The following is a 12,389-nucleotide window of genomic DNA, read 5'->3' as shown; positions in this document are numbered from 1 at the left end:
AGCTTTGGGGTTACCGCTCCCCACCCCAGAGATGGTAACTTCTTGGCTCGCTGTGAAGTTTTTCTCTCTCGTGGTTTCAGAGTAGCAGCTGTGTTAGGTTGTATCTGCAAAAAGAACAAGAGTACTTCTGGCACCTTCCCCCGAGCATGTTAGTCTCTAAGGTGCCACAAGTGCTCCTGTTCCTCTCTCTTGTGGGTTCAGCAAGGCAGCACTAGGCAAACGTTCAGAAGAATCCTGACATGCGGTGTAAAGAAGCTTTATCACTATCACAGCATTATTACAAATTTTCTACTGGTTTTAAGGCCGAGTGTCGGAGGTCATCTCTTTGCAGGCTTTGGGCAATAAGTTGTCTAGGCCAGCTGAACTTGAAAGATGATGAGCTTTTGCCCGGTTTGGCCCTAAGGCAGTGGTATCGTTAGGGAGTTGTGCTCTGTTCTGTCTGGCTCTGAATGGTGCAGTTTTACTCGAGTTTTTACACAAGATTTTCATGGCAAATACTGTAACGATTTAAGAGACTATTGTGAGTTAGTTTGTGTACTAGTACTGATCAAGGTGTGTGTGTGTCATATATATGTAGTGTGTATGTTTATATACACACCCACACACATATATTCACTCTCTATAGATAGCTGTAACATGCACTATTACATACATTGTGTGCGCATATAATTCTTTCATGTGCTGATCTGCTTGCAGAATGTTACAAGTGCTGTTTTGTTGGTATTTAAACTCTCATATCTTGTCTACACCAGGAAAATTAGTACCCACTTTTCAGCAATAGGAGAGCTGCACTGTTGCTACTGAAAGTGTAACAGCATATCATGGCAGGCTGTCACCACACACTAGGAAAAACACCAGAGCCCTACCTGTACTGCAGCTTCCATTTTTACAGCCCCTCGTGGAAATTACAGGTCCCAGTGTTCCCCACTGTAGCCAAGGCTCTAGACAGGACCAAACCATTTTTCACACCGTTACACAAAAAGTGACTGAGAGCTAGTGGAACACAGAATACTCCATGACTGAGCTTGGTTTTTGATGAATTATTACCCAATAAAGAGAGGCAGGATTTCATATAGTGCTGATTTATTATTGGTAAGCTCTATATTTTACTCCAAATAGAGTACTGTGTACAGAAAACCAATCACACAGAAAGCCAGAAACATTAAGCTGTAGAACTAAGCTTTACATTTAGAGGGGATGAAAATTGGTTAACTTTTACATTTATCTGTAAATTTCCTTGACAGACAGTTTGGTGCTTCTCTAATCTTCTTTCCCAAATAGCACATACCAAGTAATCAAATAATGAAGAGACCATGACAGACAGGTATTTGCATAACTTCTGTACACACAAGCCATTCTAGCCCATTCTACACACAACTCCCACTGACATTGTACTGAATGTGGAAATTGTTAGCACCATGTGAAGGTCAAAAACTATTGTAAATTAGTAGACAAGGTCAGTATGAGAGAAAATAACTCTATGAGAATTATTACTAAGTATATGCCACCAACAGCGTGCTTAATAGCCAAGTAGGAGACAAAGTCCAAAGAGCTTGCAGTGTAAGGCTCTCATCCTGCAAAGATTGCCACACATGCTTAACTTGACGTGTGAGTACTCCTACTGACTTCTGCGGCGTCTACTTAAGTGCATAAAGTTAAGCATGTGCATAGCCTTTGCAGGATGAAGCTTTAGGCACTGTACAGATGTCAGAGGGGGTGGAAAAGGAATTTAACTGAAAAGTGAAATGTACTATTAGTTTCACAATTTGATTTATTTTCTGTTTCTTTTCACTGTGGGAAGGACTGAGATTCTTTGGGATAAGATTGTGTTAAATTAGTGATTCCAGTAGGAATATTTATTTAGGCTACAATGTAATATGTTAATGTTATACTTATAATCGCCATAACAATATCTGTAACCATACAAAATAGAGCGGAATCCCTCCCACCCCCCAACAAACAGGAAAGTTGTGAATTCATCTTCTCCATTTTTTTATTCTAAATTTTTAAAAATTCCTTCAAAATGTTGAAACAAAGAAGAAAAAAACCCCTGCCTCTAATGCAAGGAACTTGAAAAAAAGGTGTCTGAATTTATTTATACCATAGATTAATCATGCAGATGATGCTCAATGCTAAAACTCTTGAAGGAAAAGTGAGTTTCTTTCTGAGGGCCAAATTCACTGCTCTGCTGGCATAAATGGATGCAACTCCATTGAAACAAATTAGAAAGGCTTGTTTACACCTGCACTGAATTTGGCCCTGAGGTGACTAGTAAGAAATCATGAGGCATACTTAGTTCTTTTGGGAGAAAGCAAGTGGGCGCTTCTTGCAAAGATCACAGGTAAAATACAGCCCCAAATTAGACATCCCACTCAGACAGCCTTCCTCTTCCCACCCTGTCTCAGTCACTTGTACTCTTGCTAAATTATTACTGTGACAAAATTGGAACTGCTCTGTCATGTTTTATGAACAGTGAGTGTTGACCTGGCTTTTGGGACGTTTACTGTGTGAATATATTGGTTTAGTTTAGTAGATGGCTATAAACAGGGCCGTCCTTAGGATTTATGGGGCCCTACGCAGTATTATTAAGCTGGTGCCCCTATGCCGGATGGCAGCCCAAGCTCACAGCCTGGAGTGGGAGGGGGACGAGGGACGAGACAGCAAAGGACAATGAGATGCCCGGCCTGCCTCATGGTGGTGGAGAGTCACAGTTCCCCGCAGAGACTCCCATGCCCTCTCCCTCATGCAGAATGGACATGAAGAAAGTACCTAATTAAAAGCACTAAAATTTGGGAATAAAAAATGTCAGTCACAGGTTTTTTGATATGCCCTGAAGTTTGTCAGAGATTTATTTGCAAAAAACTTCGTAGTAAGGGTGAGTCAGCTGTCCTGCTGAATACAACATTACATATAATGGAATACATGATGCAAGCTCTTCTCTGTTTTACCTTTCTTAATCAGTATTTCTAAGCTGAATTTATATTTTAAAATGTACTCAAACCTTAAGCCAGCATTCCAGATTACTACATATTTAACTCACTGAAACAAAAGACATTATTTTAAATTAATCAGAGAGGTTTAGTGTGTTCATAACAATGTTCATTGCTTTTAGAAAAAGGGAACAGTAATTTACTTTGTGTGATCTCCATAACAAGAGACATGGTTATGAAATTTCACCAACTTTAAAAAAAATATGTTTCCAAGAGATTTTAGGTATAACAAGGATTTTATGTCTTACTAAGGTACTGATTTTGCTGGAGGGTTCTTTTAAAACTAGTTCATCGGATAGTCAGAAGTAAAGAAAGGGAAACTCTTTGTCCAGCTATCTGGAAGGGAAGGACTGTTGTCCCTTTAAGGGCTCTCTTCAGTGGGAGTTGGGGGAGAGGTGGTGAAGGGATGGACAGAAAGGACAGGAAAGACTTGGAAGCACTTTTTTTTTTTTAACTATAGTAATTAAAATGTGTATTTTAGATAAGGGAGGTCTTTTGAAGGATTTATTTAAAAACTGTATGTCTGAAGATCCATGCATTTAAGGCTAAAGATGATTGTGCATCTAAAACTCTATGCAAGCATTTTTTTAGAAATGTGATTTTATAATCTTCACCAGCTCACTAATGAAATATTTTTAAAGCAAATTTTAAACTAAGGTCCTGTAGACTGACATGTTCTGTGTAAATATTTACATTAATGCACAACTGTTTTTGTCAGTAAAGTCAGAAACTGACAGTATAAAAATTTATTTGGGCATAAGCTTTCGTGGACATCTGATGAAATGGGTTCTAGCCACAAAAGCTTATGCCCAAATAATTTGTTAGTCTCTGAGGTGCCACAAGGACTTTTCCTTGTTTTTTGCTGATACAGACTAACAGGACTACCACTCTGAAACCTGTCAGTATATACCTTGGGGTTGGCCAAATGCCTGTTAAATGGCTTTATTACCCTCATGAATGTCTCTTTAACAGTTTCAATGTTGTGCTAATAGGTCTGGCAGGCTGGAGGTTTTTTCACTTTTAACTACTGGATTCCCTCCCAAGGAAGACTCACCAGGCTAGAGCAGCCATCTGTGGGAGCCTGCAGGAAGGGTCAGAACAGGGATAGGAAAAGAGGAAGGGTGGACACTAAGATCCAGTGGTGCCCCAAATTTTCAGGTGCCCTACGCAGCTGCCTATGTTGCCTATGCCTAAGGACAGCCCTGGCTATAAAGAAAACAAACAGGAAGGGAAGAAGATTGGCTCAGGATAAGCCACATCTCAGCAAACACTTGAGTGTTGTTCAGTGAGCAATGCCCATACTCAGATAGCATCAATATTTTACCTCCTCCCAAGCCAACCTGCAAAACTAGTTTTGTCCAAAGGGACATAGGCCAAGAATGTGAGAACAAAGGAACTCTGACAGTTTAGGAAGGGGTGTTTTCTGCAGAGAGACGAGTTATCTTTTGGGGAAACCAGACTAAGATGCAGGCATTGGCTGGATTGTCTGAAGAAATTAGGCCTGACTAGGTGACCCTGAGGGGATGGTAAGCCTTTGGGTAAGATGGACAAGTGTGGACTGTTTGTTGTCCTAAAATGCTTTTTCTCTACATGCTTTGTTACTATAAGTAAAACGATCAATACTCTGGTTTCAGTAAGACAGTTTTGTCACTAAACACCACTGGCCGCAGGCTCCTGAAGGGAAGAACCATAAATGCGGAACCCAGTCAGACCTGCTGGGTGAGCATGGTTGAGTCCCAGGGTTCTGAAGCCCAGGTCCCAGTCTGAATGGGAGAACTGTAGAATTCCACCCTGGGATAGGTAAAGGTCTGACACTTGAGGGGATATATCCAGAGAGACCAAAAAGGGAACTGGGTGCAGCTAGCCCTCCAGCCATGACCATTACAACAGTGACTGACCCCTAAGCACGTGTGTGTGTGTGTGTGTGTGTGTGTGTGTGTGTGTGTGTGTGTTTTCTCATGACGAAGGGTCACATTCACTGCTGATAGCGTAGCTCCACTGAAGGTAATGAACCTCTACATGTTTACACCAGTGGGGAACTTGATTTCAAATGCAGCTTTGCTACACTGCTACAGAGGATTTCTGCAGCTGAATCTGATAATGACAGCACTCCATTCTAAACTGGTAATTGCTGTAGTTAACCAATTTTCACCACACTCCAAGCAAAGTTTTTAGTTAAAGGAAGCCCCTGTTTTAATTCTGAACTTCATCCAGTACAGATGTTAGTAAATGACCCTTGATCAAGTCTTAATAAGCAATACAAAATAGCTTAGCCTGAACACTATTATATATGCTCAGCAAGTTACTGTATATAGGCATGATTGCTAAAAGTAATGATTTTCTACACGGTTTCCACTGCAATCTAATATTGCAATACAGATTGAACAAACATACAGAATTTTAAATTGACAGCTATGTACAAAATTATATGGTACAAGGTTATTATAAAACATAATTCAGAAATAAAGCTCTGATTTCTTAACACAAAATACTGCAGGTTCCTGGTTTTAAAGCACAAATTGCATAACTATTCTTTTAAACTGAAACAGACTCTTAACATTCTGTAGTTTGATTCCAAGTGCCTTTGAGTGCATGCAGCAGGCAATAAATATTCAGAACCAGAGATCTGCCAAATAATATTATTTTAAATATTATGAATGGATCACCCTAGAAAAATCTCTTCCTGTTTCTTTAACAAAATAGATACTCTAGGCCCCAAACCTGCAAAGACTTATGCATGTGTCTAACTTTATGCATGTCAGAAGTTCCACTGAACTCCAGAGGACTATTCACATGCTTAAAGTTAATGTGTGTTTAAGTCTTTACAGGATCCAGGCCTTAGGACTTGTGTATATGGAGTGTTAGTGTGCAGCAAGCTGGAGTGCAATGCCTCAGCCTGTCATGCACACTAACAGGCAGTGTGGACCCTCCGAATGCCCACTAGAAGTTCTGTAGTGCACTTGGATCTATTCCCATTTGAAATAAGTAGAATATGGCCCCAAACTGAAACTGGAGTAGATCAAAGTGCACAGTACATTTGAACTCCAATTTGACACAAACTAACTCTCCATATAGACAAGTCCTTAGTGTTCAAACAGCCAGCTGTTCACTACAACACATTTTCCTTTAATAGATATCCCCTGTCTAAAACGATAGCAAGGGAAAGTATGTTCATCTGAATTGGGTCTTTTATTTGGTTCAACATCAGTTCCAGTTGTTGGTAGGGCACTAGAATGGGAAGTAACAGATTTCCAATCAGATGCTGATGACAGTGCCTAATTCAGTTTTGGAGGCACTGCTGTCTTTAAAATGACTCATGGGGTAAAATGCTGCACTCATTTCCCAGGCCATGGCCTCATTGTCTTCAGTAAGAGTTTGGCCCAGGAAGGGACTGCAGGATTTGATCCCAAATGAAGTTTATCAGAGGCCTATTCCTATCAGCCCTCGACACATGGAACTCCCATCAGCTTCCACAGAAGTTCTGGGCATGAAGCGTTTTCAGCATCAGACCCTGGCAGCATTCACATAAGGCACATTCTGAAGGTGCTTAAGTCTCTTGCATCTGGCTGTTATTTGCTGGATACATAGAATCCCCAAGGAAGGATTAGTGAAAGACCATTTTAGAAGAAACTTTACATCCCAAGATATTACTACAAACATGATCAGTAATGGAATTTCAACACTGTGGAATGTGCTTCCTAGAGAATGGCAGCATTATACGGATTTGTGAGCATTTCACTGACTCCTTGTTATTTATTCTTCTGCTTTGTTCTGACACCTGCGGGAGAAAATATAAAACAATTACAACAACAAAAATTGTGGTCAGGGGTGTGTGTGTGTTCATGTGTGCGTATCCTGTACATGATGTACTAGTTGGAAAAATTGGTTTTAAATCCATCAAATAACCAGGTGCCCCAATGCACTTAAAAACAAAAAAAAAAGGGAGTGAGAAGAAGAAAAAATAACAACAACAAAAAGTAAAACTATTAATGTATGTACTCTATGAAAACTCTATTTCATTCTTGCACTGAGATTCTAACTTTGTTTGAAGAGTTTAACCAACCATCTTCTTCATTTTGGAGCTGGTCACTGCTAATAATTCAGCACAGTACTTTAAACAATAAATGTCATGTTCTCCATGCTGAATGTTGGAATATACAAGGTTTTCAGCTGTTTGCTAGTTAGACACACCAAGCTTAGGGACTAATATTGCTTCCTCTGCAGGAATTGGCAGTTTTGCCATTGACTTGGACACTGATCCCACAAGTAAATCTGAGGAGACAGATGTCCTGCTGCCTTTACACAGAGCTGCATGCAGGCATGGGGTTCTTCTAGCACAGAGTAACTTGCATAAATGGGATTGTGAATGGAGCACAGTGAGGCCTTTAGTTTTAGCATAGTGTTGGTGAAAGATATTTAGCATGGACTTAACCGAATCATCCCAGTGGGTCAATTTCCAGAAAGAAAACACCAAAACGCCAATGTCGAGGAATTTTACTTTTGCACAATCTTATTCAGGTGACTAGTACCATTGAAGACAATGAGGTTACTCAGGTGAGTTAGGCGCTTCAGGAAGTGTTTGCAGGATTGGAGCCTTAATCTGTAAATGTTAAGGTGCTGTCTAGCTCATTGACGAAACAAAACCTCCTCCGGATCTCATGCATATTTTAAATATGGACACCATGACTAAAGATGTACATATCCATGAGAGTGAATAATTAGATTTAGTGGCAGATGAGAACATTTAAGATCATAAGAAGCACTGAATCTGTTGTAGAAGACAAGATGGGTTGTTAGCCTCCTAGAAATAGAAAACAAAATGACCCAACATGAGTTATCCTAAAGTTTTTTTTTTAAACTAAAGAAATACAGTTCTTATGGAAAAAAGAGCAGGTCGGGGTGTATATGTAACAGATAATATATAGTGTATAAAACTTTTTTTTAACTTGTAACCCTTGATAAATTGAAATCTACTTCCTCCCTGATTTATTTTCTTTTTCCCTCCTCCCTTTTGTGACCACACTGCTTTGTTCAAACAGAAACAAGTGCCAAGCACAGGCACTCATTTTGTACTCTTTGAAGAACAAAACTGTACTTTTGGGGTGAGAGAAAAACAAAAGAAGCATCAGTTTGCCTTTACAAACAACTATTTCAATAAAATTGGGGTTAATGCAGGAATCAGGTTCTGTGGCTGGTGATGTGCAGGTGGTCAGCCTTGATGATCATAATAGTCCCTTTTGGCCTAAAAATCTATGGTTCTTTGAAACAACGTAAATTTGAGCACATCAAAGCCTGTCTTTATTCTACTGCTGTTGAAGATGCACAGCATGCTAAAAACTGGGAGACGTTCAGCTCTGATTTTCCAACTCGATTTTGGCAGGGGGGAGCTTGTGCCCACACTAACTGCTTCTAAAAAGATGACCATGTCTCAAATGAAAATCAGTTCTCTTGATTCCACGCAAATTGTGCTCCCTTGCCTTACAAAATCAACGGCTGTATTTCGGTAGAAAGGAAGAGGGGATGGAAATCCAGCTACGTTTTCTCCAGAAGGTGACGATGACTCATAGCACAACTCATCTCCTAGTTTTACTGGGTTTCTTCCCACTCTCTTTTACAGGGAACGTTCATTGCCTAGTGAAGTAACAGTGCTGCTACTTGTTCTGAAAGGTGGGAAGCATGAATAGGATTTACAGACAGACTGGTGAGGAAAAAGCTGCAGCTAGAGGCTGTAGGGCAACAGAAGTAGAGGGCTTTTCTCATCTATTCCTCTTTAATTCACACAAGCAAATAACCGTTAAGACACCAGATAAAGAAGGAAAGGAAAAAGAACAGGAGTACTTGTGGCACCTTAGAAACTAACAAATTTATTTGAGCAAGAATTGCGGAGTAGGGGTTCACTGTCGCATGTTCTTTCAATACGTGACCACGAGAGGGCACTAACAGACAGACATGAAGGTGAGACTCTTATGATCCGTAGAATTTTGGGACACCCTCAGCTGTGAATTGCCTTTACTTTTACTGCTTTCTTTCAGGACCTTTACAGCTCTTACAGGGCTTGATCCAAAGACCACTGAAGTCAGTGGAAAGACCCATTGATTTTCAACCAATTTTGGACCCGACCCTTAATGTAAATTCTTGTGTGTGGCTTTCTTGTGTATTCCAAGGCCAGTCCCCAAAACCTAGATGTGCCTCAGGTCTTGTCTGAGAAGATATGTCCTAAAAACACGTACGGTCATCTCCCTCCAAACATCGCTAATGTTCTTGATGCTACTCTTCTGACATAAGGGGGCTAAGTCCCTGATACCCTGACCTGTGTCTCAAATGTGAATTATTGCTGCTCTTTGCAGCTACTCCTGTCAACTTTTAGTGACTTGATTCTTGAAGGCAGCACAGCAGCTTCCCACCTCTTTCAGGTGAGAAGCTGTAGAGAAGGGGTGTGACTGGTGCAGGAGGAGCCAGGAGTCAGAATACTAGGATGGTCACTCGCACATGCCCAGAATACCGGGCATTCCAGCACTTCCAGGAACATCGCATGACCCCGTCCCCTCGGTATGGCTTTGTGTGCACTGCGTGGGAGGGATCATTCTGAAGAGAATGTTGCCCAGCTCTCACTGGTGTGACCTTTCACTCATGCTAGTGGTGGAGGCAGAGAAGCACACTCTTCATTATGGCATCCTCAGTGTGATACTGGAGACAACCACATCTGGTTTTGTCTCAGTACCACATGGGGGACAAACAAACCCAAAAGAGGATGAAATGACCTTCTTACAGAACACACAGTGCTCTGGCTAATCCTTGACTACCAAAATGGCTGAGAGAAATTGGTTCCTGTCATGATAAATTAGAGCAGCCTTCAGGCTACTGATGCAGAAAGTACAAAAAAAAAAAGTCTTAGCAGAGGTTCCCATGGCTTCTATTTCACCACCAATAGATGACTGGCTAAGAGGAATATTAGTTCCTGGGGATCACTAGGGAGGGATATCCAATATTCTTACATAGCAAGAAACTGCAGACTCTGTAGAATAAATACATTTTGTTCATGAAATCAGACATTCAGAGAGTTCAGATCATTGGTTCATTTCATTATGGCTGCTTATGATTAGAATGCAAAGGAAAACATGTAACTATGCAATTTCAGTACATTTAAGTATGCAATTTCCCTCCTGTCCCCTTAATATAAATAAAGGCAAATCTTGGAAAATGGTTTTGGGGCACTTGATAGAGAGTTTCAGAAAAACTGGGTTTACCCATAGCTGCTTTGGTGTCTCAAACAAAGCGAAATTAGGCCCCAATCTCAGGCTATGTTTACACTAGCACTTTTGTTGGTAAAACTTATGTTACTTGGGGTGTGAAAAAATACCTGCCCTCCCCCCCGAACGACATAACTTACACTGACAGAAGCGCTGGTGTGCACAGTGCTACGTCAGTGAGAAATGCGCTCCTGCAGACATAGCTACCGCCGGGTGGCTTAATTATATAGACAGGAGAGCTCTCTCTGGTACAGTGGCACAGCTGTATTGGTACAGCTGTGTCGCTGTAAGCTCTCTAGTGAAGACATGGTCCTGGAAAGATGTATACATGTGCTTAACTGTAAGCAGCTGCATGCTCCATTCACTTTCATGGATTACTCATGAGCCTAATTTTAAGTACATGCACATGTTTTGCAACACCAAGACTTTAGTGCTGACTAGCACGTAAAATCTGGATTTCAGTTGGGCTAGTAGTCCTGTATGAGCAGAATTTCTCCTCTCCTCCACTATTCTGCTTTAATTCCAATAAAGCGGTTAAAACAACTCTGTAATGGATAAGCCCCATCCACAACTGTGAGCCTAGGCGAGGAGCAGTCGCCTCTTTCACAAGATGAATGTACTGAAGTTACATTTTTACAATTTTTGGAAAAAATAATAATCAGACAAAAGCAAGGCCTCCAGTTATTCTAGCAAACTGGGTTTGCTTGGTTTAAGTAATCAACACCAGACTTTATGGTCTCTGCTGGGAAAGGTAGATTGGCTGTTGCTGACGTAAAGGACAGACATGTGGGATCCGATCCTGCAGCACTGGAAGTACTGCCACTGACTCCAGTGGGGCAGGATCAGGCCCTAGGACAGCAAAAATCACAAACACATAATCAGATATTAAGGGAAAAAGCTTAGTTGCTGTAATGATTACTCATGGCATCATAAAGTGTAAAGTCCCAGTGCTGGGGTTAGATCACATAAAAGCAACGCTGCGTGTTTACATACCTCACTGTATCGCACAACGACTTTTGGTTTTATTATCTCCAGTATCAATGTCAACCTCTGCTTTTAAATAAAAGAGAGACACTAAATATATCTGCCTGCTGTGACATAAAGGTAACAACATGGAACGTCATAGGACAGAGACTGTCCTCTAGGAAACATGATTAGTTTATATTTCTTGGGACTAAAAGCTATTAGTTTAGTCAATAGCTAAAAACAGTCTGAAAACTTAAAATGATTAAATTGTGCTTGGGGCCGACGGTGGCCACCCAAGGAGTAAAGTGGAGTAAAAGCTCCCGCCCCATCCCGCTGCATGGGAAACACACCATTGGATCATGTCTCCAGCCATGGAGGTGAGAAGAGCAGGAACTGCATGCCCAGTATTCTCTCCCTTTTACTCACGAGGGAGGAGAAGGGGTGGAGAGTTGGGAGAGGCATAGGCCTACCACTGTCCTTCCTGTCTGCTGACGTGGCACATGCGGGGTTTGGGGCAGCAATGGGAATACACTGTGTCAGTTCTCTAGAAGATACAGCAGATTTCCCCATGAATCCCAAGTGAGACGGAGGGCTCTGGAGCAACTGTGCCAGAGAGTCCCCCAGTCCTTCCAGGGGCGGCACAGTTACACGTACTCGGGGCTACATCTAAAAGCTGTCTCTAGATGTGATCTTTTGCACAAGCATCAGTGTGATTTCCCCCCCTCCAGCCCAAGCTGTGTGCTTGCATATTTAAGACTAAGGAAGGGTCACACTGAAATACACCTGAACTTTACACTTCGGTGACACTAATTCTCATGCAGAATACTCTTGTAATTGATGTCTTGGGGAAAACCTCATAAAAATTGGGTGATGGGAGTGCGGAGAATAGTTTTAATCACACTTGTATTAAAGATACATTTATAAATAGTTTATATGGGGTTAACAAATGATTAATAGATGTTATAATGAATGGTTAGGCTCTACTATAGTAAATGGTTAATCACTGCTTATAGAGTTCAATGGATCAGTTAGTTGCATCTAACTAACTTACAACTATCTGTAGCACCTTTGACAGATGTGCTTATCACCAACTGTACTGCACTCCATTCATGTGTGCAACATACTTTTCATTGATCCGTTAATCATTAACCCTTCATAGACTATTTATACATGCCCCTAATGG

General features: G+C 41.1%; 1 protein-coding gene across 2 annotated transcripts in view; it reads right to left on the bottom strand.

Moving 5' to 3' along the window:
• Positions 1 to 1,066: 1,066 nt before the first annotated feature.
• The window catches only part of LOC116819656 (inverted formin-2-like), a 28,703-nt gene continuing 17,380 nt past the window's right edge, over positions 1,067 to 12,389 (bottom strand). Inside the window, exons 15-17 of one of the 2 annotated variants that reach the window (XM_075065709.1) lie at positions 11,234 to 11,290; positions 4,214 to 6,768; positions 1,067 to 2,554 (exon numbers count right to left, since the gene is read on the bottom strand). In XM_075065709.1, the coding sequence (XP_074921810.1) occupies positions 11,235 to 11,290 (56 nt within the window). In that variant the 3' untranslated portion in view covers positions 1,067 to 2,554; positions 4,214 to 6,768; position 11,234. The remainder of the gene's footprint in view (positions 2,555 to 4,213; positions 6,769 to 11,233; positions 11,291 to 12,389) is intronic. The other variant, XM_032771589.2, reaches the window with a different exon arrangement.

The sequence above is a fragment of the Chelonoidis abingdonii genome, chromosome 4 (genome assembly GCF_003597395.2).
Source record: "Chelonoidis abingdonii isolate Lonesome George chromosome 4, CheloAbing_2.0, whole genome shotgun sequence".
Taxonomy (NCBI): domain Eukaryota; kingdom Metazoa; phylum Chordata; order Testudines; family Testudinidae; genus Chelonoidis; species Chelonoidis abingdonii.
This window is presented reverse-complemented; position numbering and strand designations above follow the sequence as displayed.